The 19,432-nt window shown below is 38.5% G+C and overlaps 3 protein-coding genes across 7 annotated transcripts; 2 read left to right on the top strand and 1 right to left on the bottom strand.

The window, feature by feature from the left end:
- Nucleotides 1-1,482: 1,482 nt before the first annotated feature.
- LOC122039019 (dihydroneopterin aldolase 2-like) lies at nt 1,483-5,312 on the bottom strand. 5 transcript variants are annotated; one of them, XM_042599032.1, is made up of 3 exons: nt 5,162-5,312; nt 3,977-4,181; nt 1,483-1,897 (listed from the first exon to the last, which is right to left on the bottom strand). In XM_042599032.1, the coding sequence occupies exons 1-3, from the start codon at nt 5,307-5,309 to the stop codon at nt 1,699-1,701; spliced, it is 552 nt and encodes a 183-aa protein (XP_042454966.1). In that variant the 5' UTR covers nt 5,310-5,312; the 3' UTR covers nt 1,483-1,698. The 5 variants fall into 5 exon arrangements, with proteins under 5 accessions (XP_042454966.1, XP_042454967.1, XP_042454969.1 ...); XM_042599033.1 differs by having other exon boundaries at nt 5,142-5,278; XM_042599035.1 differs by having other exon boundaries at nt 5,130-5,254.
- Nucleotides 5,313-5,943: 631 nt separating this feature from the next.
- On the top strand, nt 5,944-9,457 carry LOC122039018 (NPL4-like protein). The gene is made up of 2 exons (XM_042599031.1): nt 5,944-7,076; nt 8,971-9,457. Exons 1-2 carry the CDS (start codon nt 6,072-6,074, stop codon nt 9,232-9,234), a joined length of 1,269 nt encoding a protein of 422 aa, XP_042454965.1. The 5' UTR covers nt 5,944-6,071; the 3' UTR covers nt 9,235-9,457.
- Nucleotides 9,458-10,197: 740 nt separating this feature from the next.
- On the top strand, nt 10,198-12,096 carry LOC122009179 (pollen-specific leucine-rich repeat extensin-like protein 3). The gene has a single exon (XM_042565233.1). The coding sequence runs from the start codon at nt 10,198-10,200 to the stop codon at nt 12,094-12,096; it is 1,899 nt and encodes a 632-aa protein (XP_042421167.1).
- Nucleotides 12,097-19,432: the final 7,336 nt, after the last annotated feature.

Raw genomic sequence — 19,432 nt, 5'->3', positions numbered from 1 at the left:
CAATTGACTTAAACTTAATCGATTGATCCAATTGATTTAGCCTAAGTCAATCAATTGATAAGAACTCTCAATCGATGGTTAGGTGAAAAAAGAATCGTGCTCAATCTGATAGAAAATATATTAGATTTTAGTTTAATGTACTGAATTTAGAAGGAAATATATCTCATTTTGACTCAGGCTGAATTAATTGAGTCAATTGATTAAGCCTAGGCCAATCGATTAGTTGGTTAAACGAAAAAAGAGTCGTGCTTAATTGGATGAAAAATATACTAAATTCTTAGATTCTTTTTAAATGATGCTTAATTAGATAGAAAATATACTAGATTATCTTTAAATGATGCTAAATTTAAGATGAATTATATTAAACGGGACAAATCTATACCCAAGTTAATAGAAAATATACTCGATTTAAGTTTAAAAAGAATTATCTCTTATTTTAAACTTTTTAACCCAAAAATTGAGAAGCAATTAAGTAATGATGTTTACCTATAAGGAGTTGAAATAAATAAAACTTTATAGATAAGAAATAGAAATAACATTTTTTTTTAAATATGGGAACTACATGACTATTTAGTAAAGTCATGATTTGATTTTTATTTTTTTTTTGACATTTTATACATAATGAATTTATCATCACCAATACATGATATTCTTGTAGTATTTTGGGGTCAATTCTTCAGGGAGTATGGGAGTTGTATTATTTATCAATCCTATTTATTCTGCTTTGTCATTAGAGTTAGTTCTTATTTTTATATCTTTATTCTATATTTCATCGAATTTTTTTTTAGCTGCTGCACAATTTCTTACATTTTTTAATATGGGAACTGCATTGAAAGTTTAAGTTTTGATTACGGATTTTAAGATAATTTACAGTTCTTTTTCAAGCTAAATAATATTTTATTAGTATATACTTGATTCCTAATCTCCATCAGCTTTTATTCATAATTAATAAAAAAAACAGACCAATATTTTTCTATAATGGCATATTGATAATTTTATAAAGTTTAATAGGATATAAATGTTAAACTCTATTTAGGAGTGGCAACATGAAAACGAACAATTTATTAAATCTCATCCTTTATTTTGGGTTTCGATTGGATCTTTTAGATTTATCAAATCACATCCAATTTTATTTTATTCTTTTTATAATTTGTTGAAGAAGTTAATTTTCAAATCAATTTATTAGCTCATTTTAGGAAAATACTGTGTGAATTCATTCACTTTAAATATAAATTTTGGAACTTAATCCGTCGTGAAAAACTTCTAAACAACCATAACACCTCAACAATCAATTTATGAAAGCATTTTGTGCATTTGAGCAATTACCATTTATATATGTATTTCTGTTGCTCTCAACAGGTCGTTTTTCTTCCGTGTTTAAATGCTTGTTGATTTTCTTCATTGTGTTCAAATGTTGTGTGCGAGTTCATTTACATGTAAAGCATGAATTTTAGAACTTGACTTAGAATATCATAAACAATCTAAAATAAGTCAAGCTTGTTATTTCCACAAGATTAAAAGTTCTACAAATAAAGAAAGAAAGAGCAAGGGGAAACATCAGATTTTTAAATCACTACAACCGAAGCTCTTCGACGATGAGATTTCTATGCCTCAAATTAGCGATGTGCTAATTGTGTAGGCATCGGAAAAAAAAAGTGATACTTAACATAGCCTCATGCCAAGGGCTCATGGTTCTTTTTATATCAGTTTTTTTTTGTATCGGAGTATTTCGACGCCCAAGTAGTCGATGGTGCCATGAACAGCCACATGAGGTTTGCCAACCTTCACTCTGACAGCAGATATCTGAGGATGTTTGAGCAGTGTTGTATTTGCAATCAAGTGAGCTACTGACTCCAAAAGGTTTTGAGATGGACCCTCCACAACTTCCTTAACTATACTGAAGATACAAAGCGAGTGGAGTTAAATGTAACATAGCAAGCAAATATTGGAATCCACACAAACAAAATAAGGAAAAAGTTCTTTAAACATAATAATTTCAAAACAATCAATGGAATATTGGTTAATACATTATACATAAACTTTTCCCGAGTTTTCAAATTTGATAAATGAATCGAATTTATTACTACTTGAAGCATATTTGAACATAAAATATTGAGTCCTATTTCGATATGCAGCTTGTTCATGTGCCTATGTAACCATTGAAATATGTCAATATTGACTTGATATAATTCTTAAGGAGGTGTTTGATTCAAGTTATCATGCATAACCTTGGTTATGAGATTACCAAATAATCACATAACCAAGGGTAATCATATAAGTAAGGTTATGGAGAATAAAACATTTGTTTGGTTCAACCTTTGGAATACTCATTTTGGGAAAAAAATTTGAATTTTTTTTTTGGGATACTCATTTTGGGAAAAAAAATTTTTGAGAAATTTTCTTTGTTAACCCCGGAATTAAGTAAAACCTCACACTTCCAAAGTAATCATATTCCGGGTTATATCCCCCCATTTGCTGACATGGTAGGTATACTCCATTACCTGGGAATCACTCATTACTTGAACCAGGATTAAATAACATAACCTTAGGTAGATAACCAAGGTTATCAACCTTCAACCAAACATGCCCTTAATGTTATAAGAAAATCCTCGAGATAGGGTATTTGCTAGATCCTCTTTAGGCAATTGACTGGAGTCGGCTTGGGGTGATTGGAATTCAGTCAAGTTGAATAATTGGGAATCTGATTTGCACAAATTGATAGGGGCCTGTCAAGATTTGGATGGTCTGATCAAAGATATAATTTGTTAGAAGAGGAAAATGTGGGACATGGGCTATGGTTGGATTAAGATAGAGTTTCAGTATCATTTTTCAGTCAAGCTGAATAATCGGGAATCTGATTTGCACAAATTGATAGGGGCCAGTCAAGGTTTGGATGGTCAGATCAAAGATATAATTTGCTAGAAGTGGAAAAGGTGGGACATGGGCTATGGTTGGATTAAGATAGAGTTTCAGTATCATTTTTCAGAGGTGGGGTTTTTAACTTCCCAAGTCAAAGCTCTTGATTGTTTCAGTAGCTCAGTAACCTGTTACCCCCTAATCCCCTTCCATGTAGCCTTGGGCTTGCTTTATAGGACTCAAAATAAGTGACAAGACATAGGAGGATGCTAAGTACCAGAGAGCTCCATGTGCCAATAGCTAGTTTCTTCTAATGGTCTCTCCAGGCTAATGAGAGGGTGTCAAATTCATCCCACACAGATTAGACGCTGTTCATACTGCTACTTTTTCAGTACGCATACCGCACTTTTGACAGTCAATGTTATTAATGAGTAATTTTATCCTCAATCAATAGGCCATTCAATCAACCCAGTGCTGATGGCTTATCAATTACAAGTTTGGCTCAAATTAAGCCAAGTTGGCTTGCAATATTTCAGTTTGCACAACATGATTCCCCTATAGGCATAGCAGAAACCTTAGATAAGTAAAACAGTTGGAGAGAACAATTGGTACTTCCAACAATACAACCAACAGATCTTCAGAAAGATGCAATCCAAAGATAGTGCACTAGGGTTATCTAGTCGGTAAACATGGAAAGCCAATCAATGATAAAATCAGGCTAAGATAAAAAGATATCCTCCCTTGTCCAATCATCTTTGTCATAGTATAGAATGTCTCACAACTACTTGATAGAGGCTAAACCAAAGACTTGAAATTCAGAGGTCGTTTGTTTGCCTCCCTCTATAGGATCAGATTATAATGTTAAGGGGCCAACTAGTTCAATTACAATGACAAGGGTACAATCAAAGCTGTCTCTCCAATAGAAACAAGCACTTGGAAATAAACAACTTATTAAGATGAACAATTTTCTCGATATCAATAGTAAATACAATGCAACTGAACCCTTTAATTTGGTAACTGTTGAGAGCTATTTCCATGCATGATAGAACTTAAAATTAAGATAAAAGAGAAACCACTGACTGTTGTAGTTAAGAAGATATAAGGGAAAAGCAACACCTACCGATATATGTCAGTATAACTGACTGTATCAGAAATATCATCAGATTTACCAGCATCATTCAAGTCTAACCAGGCATCCACATCAATAACAAACTTTTGCCCTAGCTTCTTTTCCTCTGATTTCACTCCATGAAAACCATGAAACTTTAAGCCTCTTAGAATCAACTTGTCCTTATCAACAAATTCCCGTTCACCCATGGATGGACCTGAAAAAATGCATTTGCTTTCTTTTACTGCGCATGTAACAGAAATAAGGAGAACATAGATGGATGGTTGAGTTATTATGAAGAGTTTTAAATGAGAAAGTTGGTTTTGCAATCAATTAATTGATAAGAAATAATTTTAGAAGGGAATCCGTCTGGTTAGATTAAGAGCGTTAAAATTGGAAAGCTTCAGGAGGAAAAGTAGAGGTTTGCAGGTTCAAGAAAATTTCGCATTTTTAGGATCCTAACATTTTAATTATATCTAAGATCCCTGGACAATTATAGATCATGAAATCTTACATTCCAAACCACGGAAATTTGAACAGGAAGTGATAGTTAACTAAAGTATGAGAAAGGAAAGAAATACTCAATCAGACTAAAGCCAGTGTAACTAGAAACATACTCATGTTTATCAAGAGAGGAAGTTGGAGAGGAGGCAAAAATAGGGAGAAAATTGAGAGATGTGTAAGTTGATCAGTCACCTCGGAGAGAAAGTGAAAGGGAGAAAAAAAAATTGGAGAGACAGATTTGAGATTTAGATGACAAATACACTGTTTTTCTACTGAAAATTAGATAAATACTTAGTAGCACCGTCGTTTGCCACACAACGATTGATCGCCCGCAGCCTCTTCTCACCAAATAACTTCTTCCCAAAATAAGCACCGCACCGTACTCTCCTATCCGATCTCTTCCCACCAAACATCTTCTTTTCTAACTGACGCCCCCCGCTAGAGAATATAAAATTAGATTAAACTATCTATCTTCTCTAATATCTATGTTGGTAATTTCCTATCTTCCTAGAAAACCACCTACAATCTCAACAAAGAAAGTAAAAAAAACAACAATAGAACGCTTGTCAGACCCAAATTCGAAGATCTGCACGTCAGATCAGAGAAAATCGTATTCAATCACCAAATGCAATAGATTATCACAAAATAAAGCATAGAGGACATGATATCACACTGGGGAGGATGGCACCGCACCGTACTCTCCGTGATTTATCTCACAGATGTCTCTTTCTTTCTTTGTCGATCCCCTTTCGCTTCGATTCCCCGTCGCGGGATGCGACGATGATAAGGCGTGTTGGTGTTGGGCGGTGATGGGCTGCGTGTCTACCGAAGTGCGACGCATGAGTTAGTGGATCGAATCTGATCGACACTGATTAGGCTCGTTTGTTTCAACGGCTCCAGCCCAGTACGAGACCCGACCCGTTTCATGTACAACATGGGCCCTCACCTGTTGAATCTGAAATTTGTAATTAAAATATTTAAAATGCAAACAAATAAAATAAAATAAATTTAATTCTTTTTTTTTTAAAAAAAAACGCGAAGCCCTTCTAAGAATTGGTGAAAAAAAAAGTGACACCACTTGCAAATAATCGTGAAAATTTCAGTCTTAAAGATATTTTTTAACAAATTAATATCGTATTACTCTTTAATAATTCACATGTCTGATTTTGTATATTGTATGATGGAAAATAACGATTAGTTGGCTCACGATAAATTCTTAAACAAGATCTTTATATTCCAAAAATATTTAAACCAGATCGCTTAGATTTTTTTTTGTTTAATTTGGTCAATAAGTTAAAAGCTGTTGAGGGCACAAATCTATTTATGGAATCGAATTTTATAAACTAGAAATTTTTTTTTAAAACCAAACTTAAAAAAAAAATCTTGACAATTTCACATAATTTATAATAAATAATTACAATAAATCGAATCTCCCCGAACTTTTCTCTAACTTCTGTTTTACTCCCTCTTTATATTTACTTGCAGAGCAAACAAGTTCGTCTCACGGATAGATTTCCTCCGCTTCCCTTTTCCTTTCTCATCTCCTCCTCTCTCTCTCTCTCTCTCTCGCTCGTCGTCGTCGTCGGAAGCAACGGATACCTCGATGATGATCCTCCGGATCCGTAGCCGCGACGGCTTGGAGCGCATCACGGTGCCGGATCCCTCCTCCGCCACAGTCGCAACCATCCGTTCCCTCATCGAATCGCATCTGGGCGTCCCGACCGATGCCCAAACCCTCTCCCTTGACCCCAGCCTCCTCCTCCAGTCCAAGTCTTCGGCCGCCCCAGCGATCGACCCCTCCGCGCCCCTTTCCACCCTCCCCGTCTCCCACGGTTCCATCCTCTACCTCTCCTACCCATCCGACCTCCGCCGAGCCGCCGCCGCCACCCCAACGCCCCCTCTCTTCACCCCCGCCGGTTCTTTCGGCCGAAAAAAGATGACCATCGACGATCTCATCGCGCGTCAGGTCCGGGTGGCTCGCCAGGAGTCTCCCCACTGCTCCACCGCCTCCTTCGATCGCGATGCCGCTAACGCCTTCCAGCTCTACGCCGCCGACACCCTCGCCTTCTCCGTCAAGCGCGCGGGATTCCTCTACGGCCGCGTCGACGAGGAGGACCACTCCGTCGCGGTGGATTTCATCTACGAGCCACCCCAACAGGGCTCTGAGGACGTGGCCGCCCTCTTCCGCAACCCCGATGAGGAGACCTTGGTCGAGGTCATTGCTGCTAGCCTTGGAATGCGGCGCGTGGGATTCATCTTCACCCAGGCTGTTGGACGCAAGGCCGGAACCGCCGAATACACCATGTCCGGTCGCGAGGTCCTTCAGGCTGTAGAGATGCAAGCTGAAGGTGGAATCTCTGAGTGGGTCACTGCCGTGGTAAAGCTTGAGGTAGCAGAGGATGGCGCCTCCGATGTGCACTTTGAAGCCTTCCAGATGAGCGATATGTGCGTCCGCCTCTTTAAAGAGGAATGGTTTGTGACAGAATTTGGTGAAGACGACGACCCTAGAGTTTCAAGGATGAAGAAGGATGTCGTGGTCGGGGGCAAGGACATGAAGGAGGTCGACAACGATTTCTTCTTGGTACCCGTCAAGATCTCAGATCACCAGGTCAGTTAATAATACAAAAATTCTATCCTTTTCCATTCTCATTCTGTCTATTTGCATCTTTGGTGAACTCAAGGGTAAATTTGTTGGATCCTACTCTGCTTCCGGATTTCTAATTTTACTATCAAACACTGCTGGAGAATACCAATACCATTTGCCAGAAGTGCATTTGTCATCTAGATGCAGATTTGTGTGTCTATCTGGTTACTTTTCTCTTAAATATGTTATAGCTGTTAAATAATTTTAGTATCAGGGAGGAGAAATCTTTGATTAACTTGTGATCCCCATGTTGGATTAAGCCATATATGAACACTCTCTTCCAAGTGTATATTGTGTATGTCCATCATTGATGCGCTCAAAATGCAAACTTGGATCTTAGTCAGCTACAATCCTTATAACATAATTAGTAGATCTTGATCTTTTAGTGATTCTCCCTTTCACTTAACTATTTCAATTAATTTCCATGAACGAGTCCTATTTTGCAAAGTCAAAGTCACTCTCTTCTGCTTGGAATTTGATTGCACTTTTTATGCCACTGTTTGATTAACCATCATATTCTTTACTTGTAAGAGGTAATCAATATGTATGAAGTACTTAATTTCAACAAAAAATGAATTATTCAACATTTAGACTATCAGAAGTTTATAATTAGATTGGTGGTCTCCAAAAAATTTATGGAGGAGGATTATGAAATAAATACACTGTAGCTAATAGAATACTATGTGGAATATTTCTTAAAATTTCAGTGTGCCATCTTGGAAATCTTTGTAATACTTTCAAGGGAAACTTTTAAATAAATACAATATGCAGGGAGGTGAATCCTCAATAAATTGTTTCTTTTTTGGATAGAACTAATCATGCTAGTATTTATCATGGAAAGTCAGAATTCTATCAAAAGGCTTTCATCCTGCTTAATGAAAGAAGAAAACAGAAGTTTTTTTAATTAAAAAGAGAAAAACTACTGTTTGAAAAAAAATGACATGTTGAATCTTCAGCCATGGGGATCATTTAAGTCTAGAACGTTACTTGGTGCGAGAGAATATTTCAACTGCCAGTTTATCATTAATTAATTATTCATATATTTCTAATTTCATTTTAAAAAGCTGTATACTTTAATTATGGGCTTAAAGTTGTTTATTTAGTTACATCTATTAGGGTGTGATGTTCACAACTAGGGTTAGTATTTACCTTACATGGGGTCTGTGGTGTTATCTCTTGATTTGTCAGATTGATAGTATTATGATTAAAACTCTATCGCTTCGTGCATTTTTTGGTTCTTTTCTATTTAGGAAGTGACTATTTCATATGACAGCTCAATATTCCTTGGGATGTGTATATTTTAAATCTATTTATTTAGCCATCTTGTCTCTAGAGTAGCCAGATTGATAATATCATGATTAAAATTCTATCGCTTCATGCAGTTTTTGGTTCTTTTCTATTTAGTGATTATGTCACTAACTTTGCAATATTCCTTTGGATATGTATCTTTTAAAGCTATTTATTAGACTCTGCGCTCTTGAGTAGCCAGATTGATAATATATTGTTTAAAACTCTGGCTTCATGCAGTTTTTTATTTATTTTTTTTCTATTTAGTAAGTGATTATTTTAGGCTCCATAAGTTCTCAAGGTTCCAAATATCTGTTAAAAAGTCATGTGATTGATGATTACCTTTCTGTATGAGATTATGAAAAGCATCATCATCCTAGAGGGATGATGTTTAGGTGTCTTCCTACTTTCACTATCCTCTTGTTCCTTGAATGAATCTGAAATAAGATACACAGATCTTTAGGTGCCTTTGTTAGATCCCACAGTCATCTATCATCTAATACTGGCAGTTGTCTCCAATGCAGCCTATCAATCAATTCAATATCCTCTTATGTTCAATCTGTGTGTGCAGGGGCCATTATCTTCTAGCTTTCCAATAGAGAATCGTATCATCGCTGCATCACCAAAGGCTTTGAAGACTCACCTAGATCACACAAAGCATCTTCCATTTGTGAAACGCATCTCCGACTTTCATCTACTATTTCTACTCGCAAGGTACTTAGATGTCAATGCTGATATACCGGCACTCGGTGAGTGTGTGCAGAAGCAATTGCCTATTCCAGATGGTTACCAGTTTCTGATAGAATCCTTGGCAGCGGCAGCTGCTGCAGATTGAGATTGTATCTACAAGATGATGTTATTTGGGGTCAGATACCAGTCTCTTTTAGTGGATCGGATTGAAGTTCTAGATGGTGGCAAGGACAGTATGAAGTAATTATTTGTTTCATGTGACTTACTACACTGTAGTGTTCTTTTTAACTTAAGATCACCAACTTTCCAGTATGACTTGATGATAGACCGAGTTTAAGCTTGTGGTATTTGATCAATGAGTTCAAAAATCCTGCAAGTAATTTGTTTAGGGTAAAACTAGCGTAAACTAAAAGGGGGCTTCGCGTGATTCAATCAATAGTCACACGATCCTAGTGTGTGTTAGAATTCAAGTGATCAAATTCTTTCCTCATCTTGTGTGCATTCATTCTCCGATTTCAATTTAGGACCTAGCGGGCGCGCCCGCCCGATGTGATAATCCGTTCCATCAATTGTTACTTGAACGTGACTCCGAGAAGGGTCGGCTGAGAGCCAGCTCCAAAATTAGAGTGGCCGAAAGTCAAAACTTTCATGGGAAGGGGAACGAGAAAGATCGGATTGGAGCGTCCCTGATGATAAATACTTATAATTAATTTTTTAGAAAAAAAAAGAACTCAAATTCAATATTGTAGACAATAAAAATAAAATAAGTAACCTTGCTAAAGATGGTGTGCACAAGAGTATATGATATCCCAATGAGCAAGTTACTAACAAGGGGTTCGCCTTATTTTAGAAATGGCGATGAATATAGTCACTCTCCAATTATTATCGGACTAAATCAAGCAGAGTCTTAATAAATTTTAATTAATTTAAATGGCCAAGATTAAGAGGAGCAATTTCCACTCTCCACCATCAAAATCAACGAGGCAAACACGTTCCCGAGCCTCGTCCAATTAATTGGCTTACTCTCTAACCCTATAACATCCTCAACCCTTTTCCAACATTGCACTTCCAGAAGGCTCTCCATTTGGGCGGTGCAACTCTCCACAAAATGGAGATGGTGGAGATGGAGGCCGCCGTTGGCCGCTGCCTCCTCCTCCTCCTCCTCCTCCTCTGCCTAATCCTCTGCTACTTCCCCTTCTCCGACGGCCTTACAGACATTGAAGCCGCTGCCATCACTCGCCGCCAGCTCATAGCCCTTTCCGAGAATGAAGAGCTTACCAAGGACTTCGAGTTCGATATCAAGATTGACGTCAAAATAGCCAACCCCCGTCTCCGTCGTGCCTACGTGGCCCTCCAGGCCTGGAAGGACGCCATCTACTCTGACCCCAACAATTTCACCGGCAACTGGGTGGGCCCCGACATATGCAACTACAATGGCATTGTTTGCGCGCCAGCCCCCGACGACCCCTCCACCAACGTCGTGGCCGGGGCGGACCTCAACGGCGGCGACATTGCTGGGTACCTTCCTGCCGAGCTTGGCCTGCTGACCGAAGCAGCGCTCTTCCACATTAACTCCAACCGCTTCTGTGGTGTCATCCCTCAGAGTTTCTCCGATCTTAAGCTCCTCCATGAGTTCGATGCGAGCAACAACCGGTTCGTCGGCCCATTCCCGGACGTCGTCCTCCGACTGCCCTCGCTCAAGTACATCGACCTTCGGTTCAATGACTTCGAGGGTCCTTTGCCGTCGGCCCTCTTCGAGATGGACCTCGACGCGATATTCTTGAACGACAACCGCTTCACCTCTCACATTCCTGAAAATTTCGGCGAGTCTAAGGCTTCTGTCGTGGTTCTGGCCAACAACAAGCTCGGCGGATGCATTCCGAGGAGCATCGGAAAGATGGGAGCCACGCTAAACGAGCTCGTCCTCCTCAATAATGGCCTCACCGGGTGCCTGCCGTTGGAGATCGGGATGTTGGGCAATTCGACGGTGGTGGACGTGAGTCGGAATTCTCTCACTGGAGTGCTGACATCGAAGAGCTTTGAGGGATTAAGCATGGTGGAGGAGTTGGAGTTATCGCACAACAATCTCACCGGCATTGTGCCAGCGGCGATCTGCAAATTACCGAGGCTCGCCAGCTTCAACTTCGGGTACAACTTCTTCAAGGGGGAGGCGGAAGAGTGCCGGCCATCGGGGAAGTCCGACGTCGCATATGACGACTCGAATAATTGCCTGCCCAACAGAGCAGAGCAAAAATCGCCAACCTTGTGCTCACCGGTCGTGAATCGTCCAGTGAATTGTAGTCGCTTCGAGTGCGGATATCCATCGACTCCATCGCCGGTGGTGAGCCGCCCTGTAAAGCCACCGCCGCCACCGCGATCAAAACTCTCGCCACCGGCGCCATATGACTCGTCTCCGGAAAAGCGTGTCCACTCACCGCCTCCTCCAGCAACACCTTTGCAATCTCCGCCATCACCATATAAAGTGTCTCCGGTAACGATGGTTCACTCTCCACCACCACCGGTTTCCTCGCCGCCGCCGCCGCCTGTCTATTCACCACCACCCCTGCCAGTTCAATCTCCGCCTCCTCCAGTCTACTCAACGCCACCTCCTCCACCGGTTTACTCTCCACCTCCTCCTCCTATACACTCACCGCCACCTCCTCCGGTCTATTCTCCTCCACCGCCGCCCGTATTCTCATCTCCACCGCCACCACCAAAAGCTTCCCCACCACCACCACCACCCGTTTTCTCACCTCCACCACCAGTTTACTCTCCGCCGCCAACACCAAAAGCTTCACCACCACCACCGCCTGTCTCCTCTCCTCCACCACCAGTCTACTCTCCACCGCCACCGCCAATCTTCTCTCCTCCACCACCAGTCCACTCTCCACCGCCGCCACCTGTCTCCTCTCCTCCACCACCACAATGGAACAACGACTTCCTTCCGCCAGTGGGTGGATATAGCTACGCATCCCCACCTCCGCCCATCTACCAAGGATACAACTGACTTAGTCCTCCGATCCCTCGATCGATTGCATACATGAACCAGCTGCCACTCGAGCATGAAGTGCATGGCCACGCCAAGAGGAGGCGGCGCACCAGGCGGGAATGCAGCAGCAGCGAGTAATCCATGTCTAATGGTCACTCATGTCGACGAGTAATTGCACTTTTGCATGATCTTTTGTACGCTAACAGATCAAAGTGATTAAGATTTTGTGTTTCCTTTACAGAAATATATAGTAGGTAAAACAGTTTAACATTGTCTTCATCCTCAACGCTCCATTCTATTTTATTCTTCTTCCCTACACTTTCCATAATTCATTCTGTGCCGATGAAAAGGTAGGAGAGTTAGTGGAGGAAAGATGTAAGTTAAAAACTACGGACCTATGTATACCATAAAAAAGAGTAAATAGATGGTAGAATGAGAATAAGGGAGGGAGTCCTACCGTATCTACTCCGATGTTTAAATTAGCCTCCGCCAAAAATAAAGAAAATGAATACTAAAATAATAGTATAGATGCATGTGTCTATCTAGCCAACTGAGAGGATTTCTTTTTAATTATATCATTCCTCATAACTTCCACAATAATAAAGCGTAAAAAAATATCTAGTTTTAGAATATATCAGGTAGTGTAGGATGTATAACAGTTTTCCTCTAGGTCGAGGAAGATTTTGTTGCGTGTATACGTTAGAGTAGTGAAATATTCTCTGATGAGTAATCGTTATTCTCTGACAGATGATTATGATTCTCTGACAATGTTATCTCATAGAGGGAGTCTGATCGGCTTGGAGTCGATCCTATTTAGCTTGGGAGTCATGCCCATGTGAGGTGGGGAGCCAAGCCCCGTTGAAGTTTGATCGACGTGGGTTGGCCAGGTTTATGTTGGGAGTCATGCCCATGAGAAGTGGAGAACTGAACCCCGGAGATCCGACCGACTCTGGGGCCGATCGGGTTTATGCTAGGAGTTATGCCCTTGAGAAAAGGAGAGCTAAGCCCAGGAGATCCGACCAGTTCTGGGGCCGGTCAGGTTTATGTTGGGAGTTATGCACATGATAAATAGGGAACTAAGCCCCAAAGATTCGACCGGCTCTTAGGCTGATCGAATTTATGTTGGGAGTTAAGTCCATGAGAAATGGGAACTTAAGCCCCGGAGATTCGACCGGCTCTGCGTTGATCGAGTTTATGATGGGAGTCATAACCATGAGAATTGGAGAGCAGAGCCTCGGAGATTTGACCGACTCTAGGGTAGATTAGATTTTTACTTGGTGTCATGCCCTTGAGAAGTGGAGGCTGAGCCCCAGAGATTTGACCGGCTCTGGGGCAAATCATGTTTTTGCTGGGAGTCATGCCCATGAGAAGTAGAGAGTTGAGTCCCAGAGATCCAATTGGATCTGGGGTCAATTGAGTTTATGTTAGGAGTCGTACCCATAAGAAGTGGAGAGTTAAGTCCCAATTAATGTTGACCCAGTCTTTTTCTAAAAAGAAAGATTGGGCCAATTACCGAATAATAAAAAAAAATGAATAAGCATCCTATATATACTATGTATTTACATATATGTTTCTGTTTTTTTTACTTTATATGATATCTAAATAAAACATCATAAGAGCTAAATAAAAGATTGAAGATTAAATAACTCAATACTTCTATTATTTGTTGTTGGATCTGTTGGATTCCTAAAGTTATTTTTGATGTGATTAACTAAGTTAGGTTAGGTCCTGTTTTGGTTTAACCCTGTGTCTAAATGTGTAGGAACTTAGGAGCACAGGAAGTCGAGCAGAAGACGCGGTTAGCGAGAAGAATGACACAGGAGAGAGCCGACGGGCTTGGTGCGTCTGAGGGACGAGGTGTCGCAGAAGAGTACACCGGCGGACGAGAAGAACGTATGCGGTGTTCGAGGGACGAGAAGTTGGAGCGAAAGCCTGCTTGAGGAGAAGGCCGGAAATTGGGTTCGGGTGAGCTCTATTTCGGTTGACCGCAATCACCCAAACGAACGGAGCAGTGGAAGATCCAAAGGAAAGCTGGAGCTATTTATACGTTGTAGGTAGAGGGCGCCCTCCATGCATTGAGGGCGCCCTCGACCTGGCCAAAGTGACCATTAGCAGCGAATAAAGTTTTATCTGTACCGCCTCGCTGGAGGCGCCCTCCATACCCTTGGGAGGCACCCTCAAGCTATAGATAGAATTTTCAGGAGTTATAAAAAGACCTCTGGAGATAGGAAATAATCAATCAACTCTTGTATCAACTTCCTAGCAATAGTCTGAGCATTCAAAAATTGTAAGAGGCTTCTCCGCCTACACGAAGGAGTTTTTCTAGTACTGTCATTATCTTGAATTAACAACCACTTTGGTTGTAACCAAGTAAAATTCTGAGTCTTTTCTTTCAATTATTTATTGTTTATTTTTATTATACTATTGTTGTTAACTCGAGTCCAAAGTTCGAGAAAGGTCTTGATTTATTTTTCGGGCTATTCAACCCCCTTTTAGCCGGTCTACACAAACCTACAATTGGTATCAGAGCCAAGTTCGCTTCAGGAAGACTAACCGCCGAACGAAGCACACGAGATGGCCGGATCAAGCATTCACCCACCAAAATTCGAAGGAGACTTCGCTAACAGTAAAAAAAAATGGAGGTATTTTTCAAGACTGATTTTAATTTATTTTTGATAATGGAGGTTGATTTTTCAGCACCCGAAGGTAAAGATAACTTCCACTATACAAAGAAGGAACAAGCCGATTTCGTGGCAAACGACAAAGTAGAATTTCATCTGCTGAGCGTCCTACTGCCACAAAAATTCAACCGGATCGGAGCTTACGAGTCCGCCAAGGAGCTCTAGGAAAAATTCCTGGAACTTCATGAAGGACTTACTTCGTAATCAGATCAACAACCTCCGATTAGAAGAAGACGAGATTGTAGCACATCTTCACTCAAGGATCAAGGAACTAATCACCGGTCTTTCGAATCTCGGAGAAAAGGTAAGAAACTGAGATTTGCTAAGGTACACACTTAATGTTTTTTCCTAAAAATAAAGAATGAGCATCATTAGTGGATGTCTATTATATCTCTAAGGACCTTAAATCTGTTATTTTAGATAAATTATTCTCTACTTTTGAAGTTCATGAAACAAGATGTGCAGATTCAAAGAAGTAGCCAAAATAAAATATTGCTCTTAAAGTAAAAAATGGATGAACAAGAGTCAGAATCCTCCTTCGATAATGATGAAATAACACTGATGGTACGTAAATTTAAAAAATTATTTAAATCTAAGCAATTTAACTAAGTGCAAGGTATAAGAAGAAGGAAAATAAAATGCTACCACTGCGATGAAGAAGGGCATGTAAAAGACAACTGCCCTAAATTCTAGATGACGACCCCAATGGAAAATCAATTGACTTAAAATATTATAGAAGTGTCATAGGTAGCCTACTATACTTAATTGCAAGTTGACCCGATATTTTATTTGCAGTTAGTAAGTGTGCTAGACACCAAACTTGTGCTAAAGAATCTCATTTGACTCAAGTCAAAAGAATCGTCAGATACCTTAAAGGAACATAAAATGTAGGAATTTGATATCCTAAAACTAACAATTTCGAGTTAATAGGCTATATTCCGACTCAGATTACGCTGGGTGTATACTATACCGCAAAAGCACAAGTGATGAATGTCAATTATGTTGGTTAATCCTAGGAAAACGTACTGGTTCCACTGTACAAAAAATTTTGTACAAGTGTCAAACATTTCCTTAAATAACCTATTGTGTTCTTTAGAAATTAAATTAGGAATCGCAGACGGAACTTAACATCATTGATTCCAAATTTAACTTATCTGTTCTTGATGTTTTGAATTTGGATCGCAAGCGGAACTTAACACTATTAATCCAAATTCACCTATGTTATTAATTCCATTAGATATTAATTTCCAAAATTGGCTCCCAGGACAAACATGGCGAGACACTCGACCTTCTTGGGTATGGGATCATCCACCACTGCCTCGACAAAGCCTTTTAAGGAAAGTTAATATTTAATTTCCTTAAATAACTCTAGGTTTAACTAAAAGGAACAATCGAATCACAAATTCGAAAATAAAACAAAAAAAAACACAAACACGAATTCTCAATTCGGAAAAACTAGATCTAATTGCCTCTTGTATTTAGAATTCTTACAAAAAGAAATAACTAGCATGATGCGAAAAATAATTGCTAATTATACCTTCTCTTTGTAAACTAATGACCTTGAGATCTTCTGCCGTATTCCTCGCCTCGCCTTGGACGTCGTGTGGGCGACGATCCTCCAAGATGAACACCACCCAAAAGAGTCCTTCCTCTTCCTCTAAGATTCGGCCACCACCACCACCAAAGGAGAAGAGAGCAAAGGGAAAGGGAGAAGGGAGAGGGCCGGCCACCAAGGGAGAGGGCCTTCCTCTTCCTCTTCCTCTTCCTTTTCCCTTTTCCCTTTTAATTTTTCCTTTTCTTTCCTCTTGATTGAATCAATCACTAATTTTAATTTTGTGATGATTTTAATTAAATTAATATGGCCGACCACTTGCTTGGGCACCAAGCAAGGTGGCCGGCCACCTCATCAAGGGGAAAAAGGAATTTTATTTTTATAAAATTTTACAAGAAAAACTCTTATAAAATTTTACAAGCTCTCTTTCCTAAAGTAGAAGTTAAAAAAGGAAAGTTCTAAAAATTAAAATAATGTTTTAAAATTTAAAACTTCTCTTACAAAATTTTCTTTTTTTAACTTGGTGATAGAAAATTTTAAAATTTAAAACTTATCTTCCTTTTTTTCTTAAACCATGAGGATGGTTAAAAAAAGGAAAGTTTTAAAACTTTTAAAACTCTCTATTAAAACATGTGGCCTAATTTAAATATGGAAAGTTTTAAAAATTAAAATCTCTCTTTTAAAACTTATAGTTTTCTACAAAGAGAAGATTTTTAAAAATTCAAAACACCCCTCCTATTTGAAATAATTGTGGTCGGCCCCTACATGCTTGGTCACCAAGCAAAGGGTCGGCCCCTATAAAGAGGATGTGGTCGGTCCTTGCTTGGTCACCAAGCATTGGACCGGCCCACTTCTTGGACACCAAGAAGAGCCTTACATTTGGATGGACTTGAGGCTATAATGAGGCTACGACAGGGACCTAGAGGAGAAATTGGTTTTGGCCTTCCGATGAGCTTGAGTATCCCGTGTTCGCCCCGAACACACAACTCAAGTTCATCGATAATAACTCATTCCACTAGAGAGTTATTACCGCACTACCGCACCAATCCCAAATTACATTATGGGCTCCTTCTTATCATGAGTGTGTTAGTCTCCCTGTGTTTAAAATTACGAATGCCCACTAATTAAGTAAGTCACTGACAACTCACTTAATTAATATCTATCTCCGAGAGTAGTACCACTCAACTTCATCGTCATGTCGGACTAAGTCCACCTGCAGGATTTATCATGACAATCCTTATGAGCTCCTCTTGGAGACATTCTCAACTTAAATAACTAAGACACAGTTTCCTTCTATAATCAACAACACACACTATAAGTAATATCATTTCCCAACTTATCGGGCCTATTGATTTATCGAACTAAATCTCACCCTTTGATAAGTTAAAGAAATAAATATTAAATATATGTGCTTATTATTATATTAGGATTAAGAGCACATACTTCCATAATAACTAAGGTTTAGTTCTTTTATTAAGTCGGTACAAAAAAAACTTACCTAAATGGTCTTAATCAATACACTTAGAGTGTATTAGTGTAATTTATTAGTCAAGACGAACTAATACTTAATTACACTACGACTATACTAATGGTTTGTTCCTTTCCATCTTAGTCGCGAGCAACTGTTTATAATTTATAAAGAACCTACAACATGATCTTCTGTGTGTGACACCACACACCATGTTTTCTACTATATAAATTAATTGAACAAATTACATTTAACAAATAAATGTAGATATTGACCAATGTGATTCCTTTATTTCAAAAATAAATGTTTACAAAAGCTAGGCTTTCAGTATACACTCTAACAAATTACTAGGTCCATCACTTGTCAACTGGTTTAGTAGAAAGCAACATTATGTTGCTCTATCTACAACTGAGTGAGAGTATATAACGATAGAAGAATGTGTCGTACAACTATTATGGATGATGTACATCTTGAAAAATTTTAATTTAAACCTCACAAATGTAAAAGTATTAATTAACAATATTAGCTCAATTAATTTAACAAAAAATCTTGTGCATCATTCAAGAACCAAACACACTGAAATTAGGCACCACTTTATCAGGGATCATGTCACTAAAGGAGATATTGAACTCAATTATATTGAGTCCAAGTCTAATTTAGCTGACATATTTACCAAACCCCTCCCTGAAAGTGAGTTTAGCAATTTACGATGAAAATTAGGAATGTGCTTAATAGACTAGGATTCTCAAATTACAAAAATTGTTTTAAAAAATAGTATTTTTAAATTCTAGGATAAAACTTTCAAAACTTCCCATTTTTAGATTTTCAAAAATCAATTTTAGCCTTAGACTAGGTCAATCCCTTAGAAAGCATGTTCTTATAAGACTAGAATTTGAGCATTTTACCAACACACTAGGACTACCTTGTTTGTGATTGTCGAACATTGAAAGGGGTGAGATGTATAGGCAGATTGCCAAGACTTAAGATGCTTATTTCAATGCATCGATATAAGTCTGGGCGTTAAATATAAAACACATATCAATCAGGTTAAGTTATTCAGTTTAGTCAAATACTAACTGATTACAATTGACTTAACATGACTAACCAAGTGAAAGCTGCTATCCGTTGATAGACAGTAAGTAACTAATTGATTAGACAATTTTTGTTATGTCAAGTTCAGGGGAAAAATTAATTATTTTTAATACTTATTTTGAAATTAATTTTTGAAAAATATTTTAAAATTGAATGTTATTAGCTTTGAAAATTGAAGTTTAACTTGTTCTTTAAAATTAGGATTTGAAAATTAGTTTTAAAAATTAGATTTTCCAAAGTTAGTTTAGAAAATAGAATTTACTTAATTTTAAAAATTAAATTTTACAAACTAACCTTGAAAATCAATTTTATCCACTGAGTTAAAACTTGGATTTATAAAAAGGGTATATTTGAAAATTAGCCGTTATATAACTTATTTTCGAAAATTATGTTTTAAACTTACAAAGCTTATATTAAAAATTAGGTTAATTTTATAAAAATTTATCCTTGAAAATTACTCTAAAAGTTACAATGTTATCTTTCTAAAATTATCTTTCTAAATTAACGATTTCTTAAACTTAACTATTTTTTGAAAAAAAAAAAAGCTAAAGTTTAAAGTAA

The sequence above is a fragment of the Zingiber officinale genome, chromosome 1A (assembly GCF_018446385.1).
Source record: "Zingiber officinale cultivar Zhangliang chromosome 1A, Zo_v1.1, whole genome shotgun sequence".
NCBI lineage: Eukaryota > Viridiplantae > Streptophyta > Magnoliopsida > Zingiberales > Zingiberaceae > Zingiber > Zingiber officinale.
Note: the sequence above shows the minus strand (reverse complement) of the source record. Positions and strands in the feature narration are given on the sequence as shown.

Bases quoted from the DNA above. Each gene is read 5' to 3' on its own strand.
- LOC122039019 (XM_042599032.1), bottom strand. From the start codon at position 5,309: ATGCGTCGCACTTCGGTAGACACGCAGCCCATCACCGCCCAACACCAA. The intron at 4,182-5,161 runs GTGCGGTGCCAT...GCATTTTTTCAG, and splicing joins GATAAATCACGGAGAGTACG to GTCCATCCATGGGTGAACGG. The intron at 1,898-3,976 runs GTAGGTGTTGCT...TTGTATCTTCAG, and splicing joins AGTTATACTGACATATATCG to TATAGTTAAGGAAGTTGTGG.
- LOC122039018 (XM_042599031.1), top strand. From the start codon at position 6,072: ATGATGATCCTCCGGATCCGTAGCCGCGACGGCTTGGAGCGCATCACG. The intron at 7,077-8,970 runs GTCAGTTAATAA...CTGTGTGTGCAG, and splicing joins TCAAGATCTCAGATCACCAG to GGGCCATTATCTTCTAGCTT.
- LOC122009179 (XM_042565233.1), top strand. From the start codon at position 10,198: ATGGAGATGGTGGAGATGGAGGCCGCCGTTGGCCGCTGCCTCCTCCTC.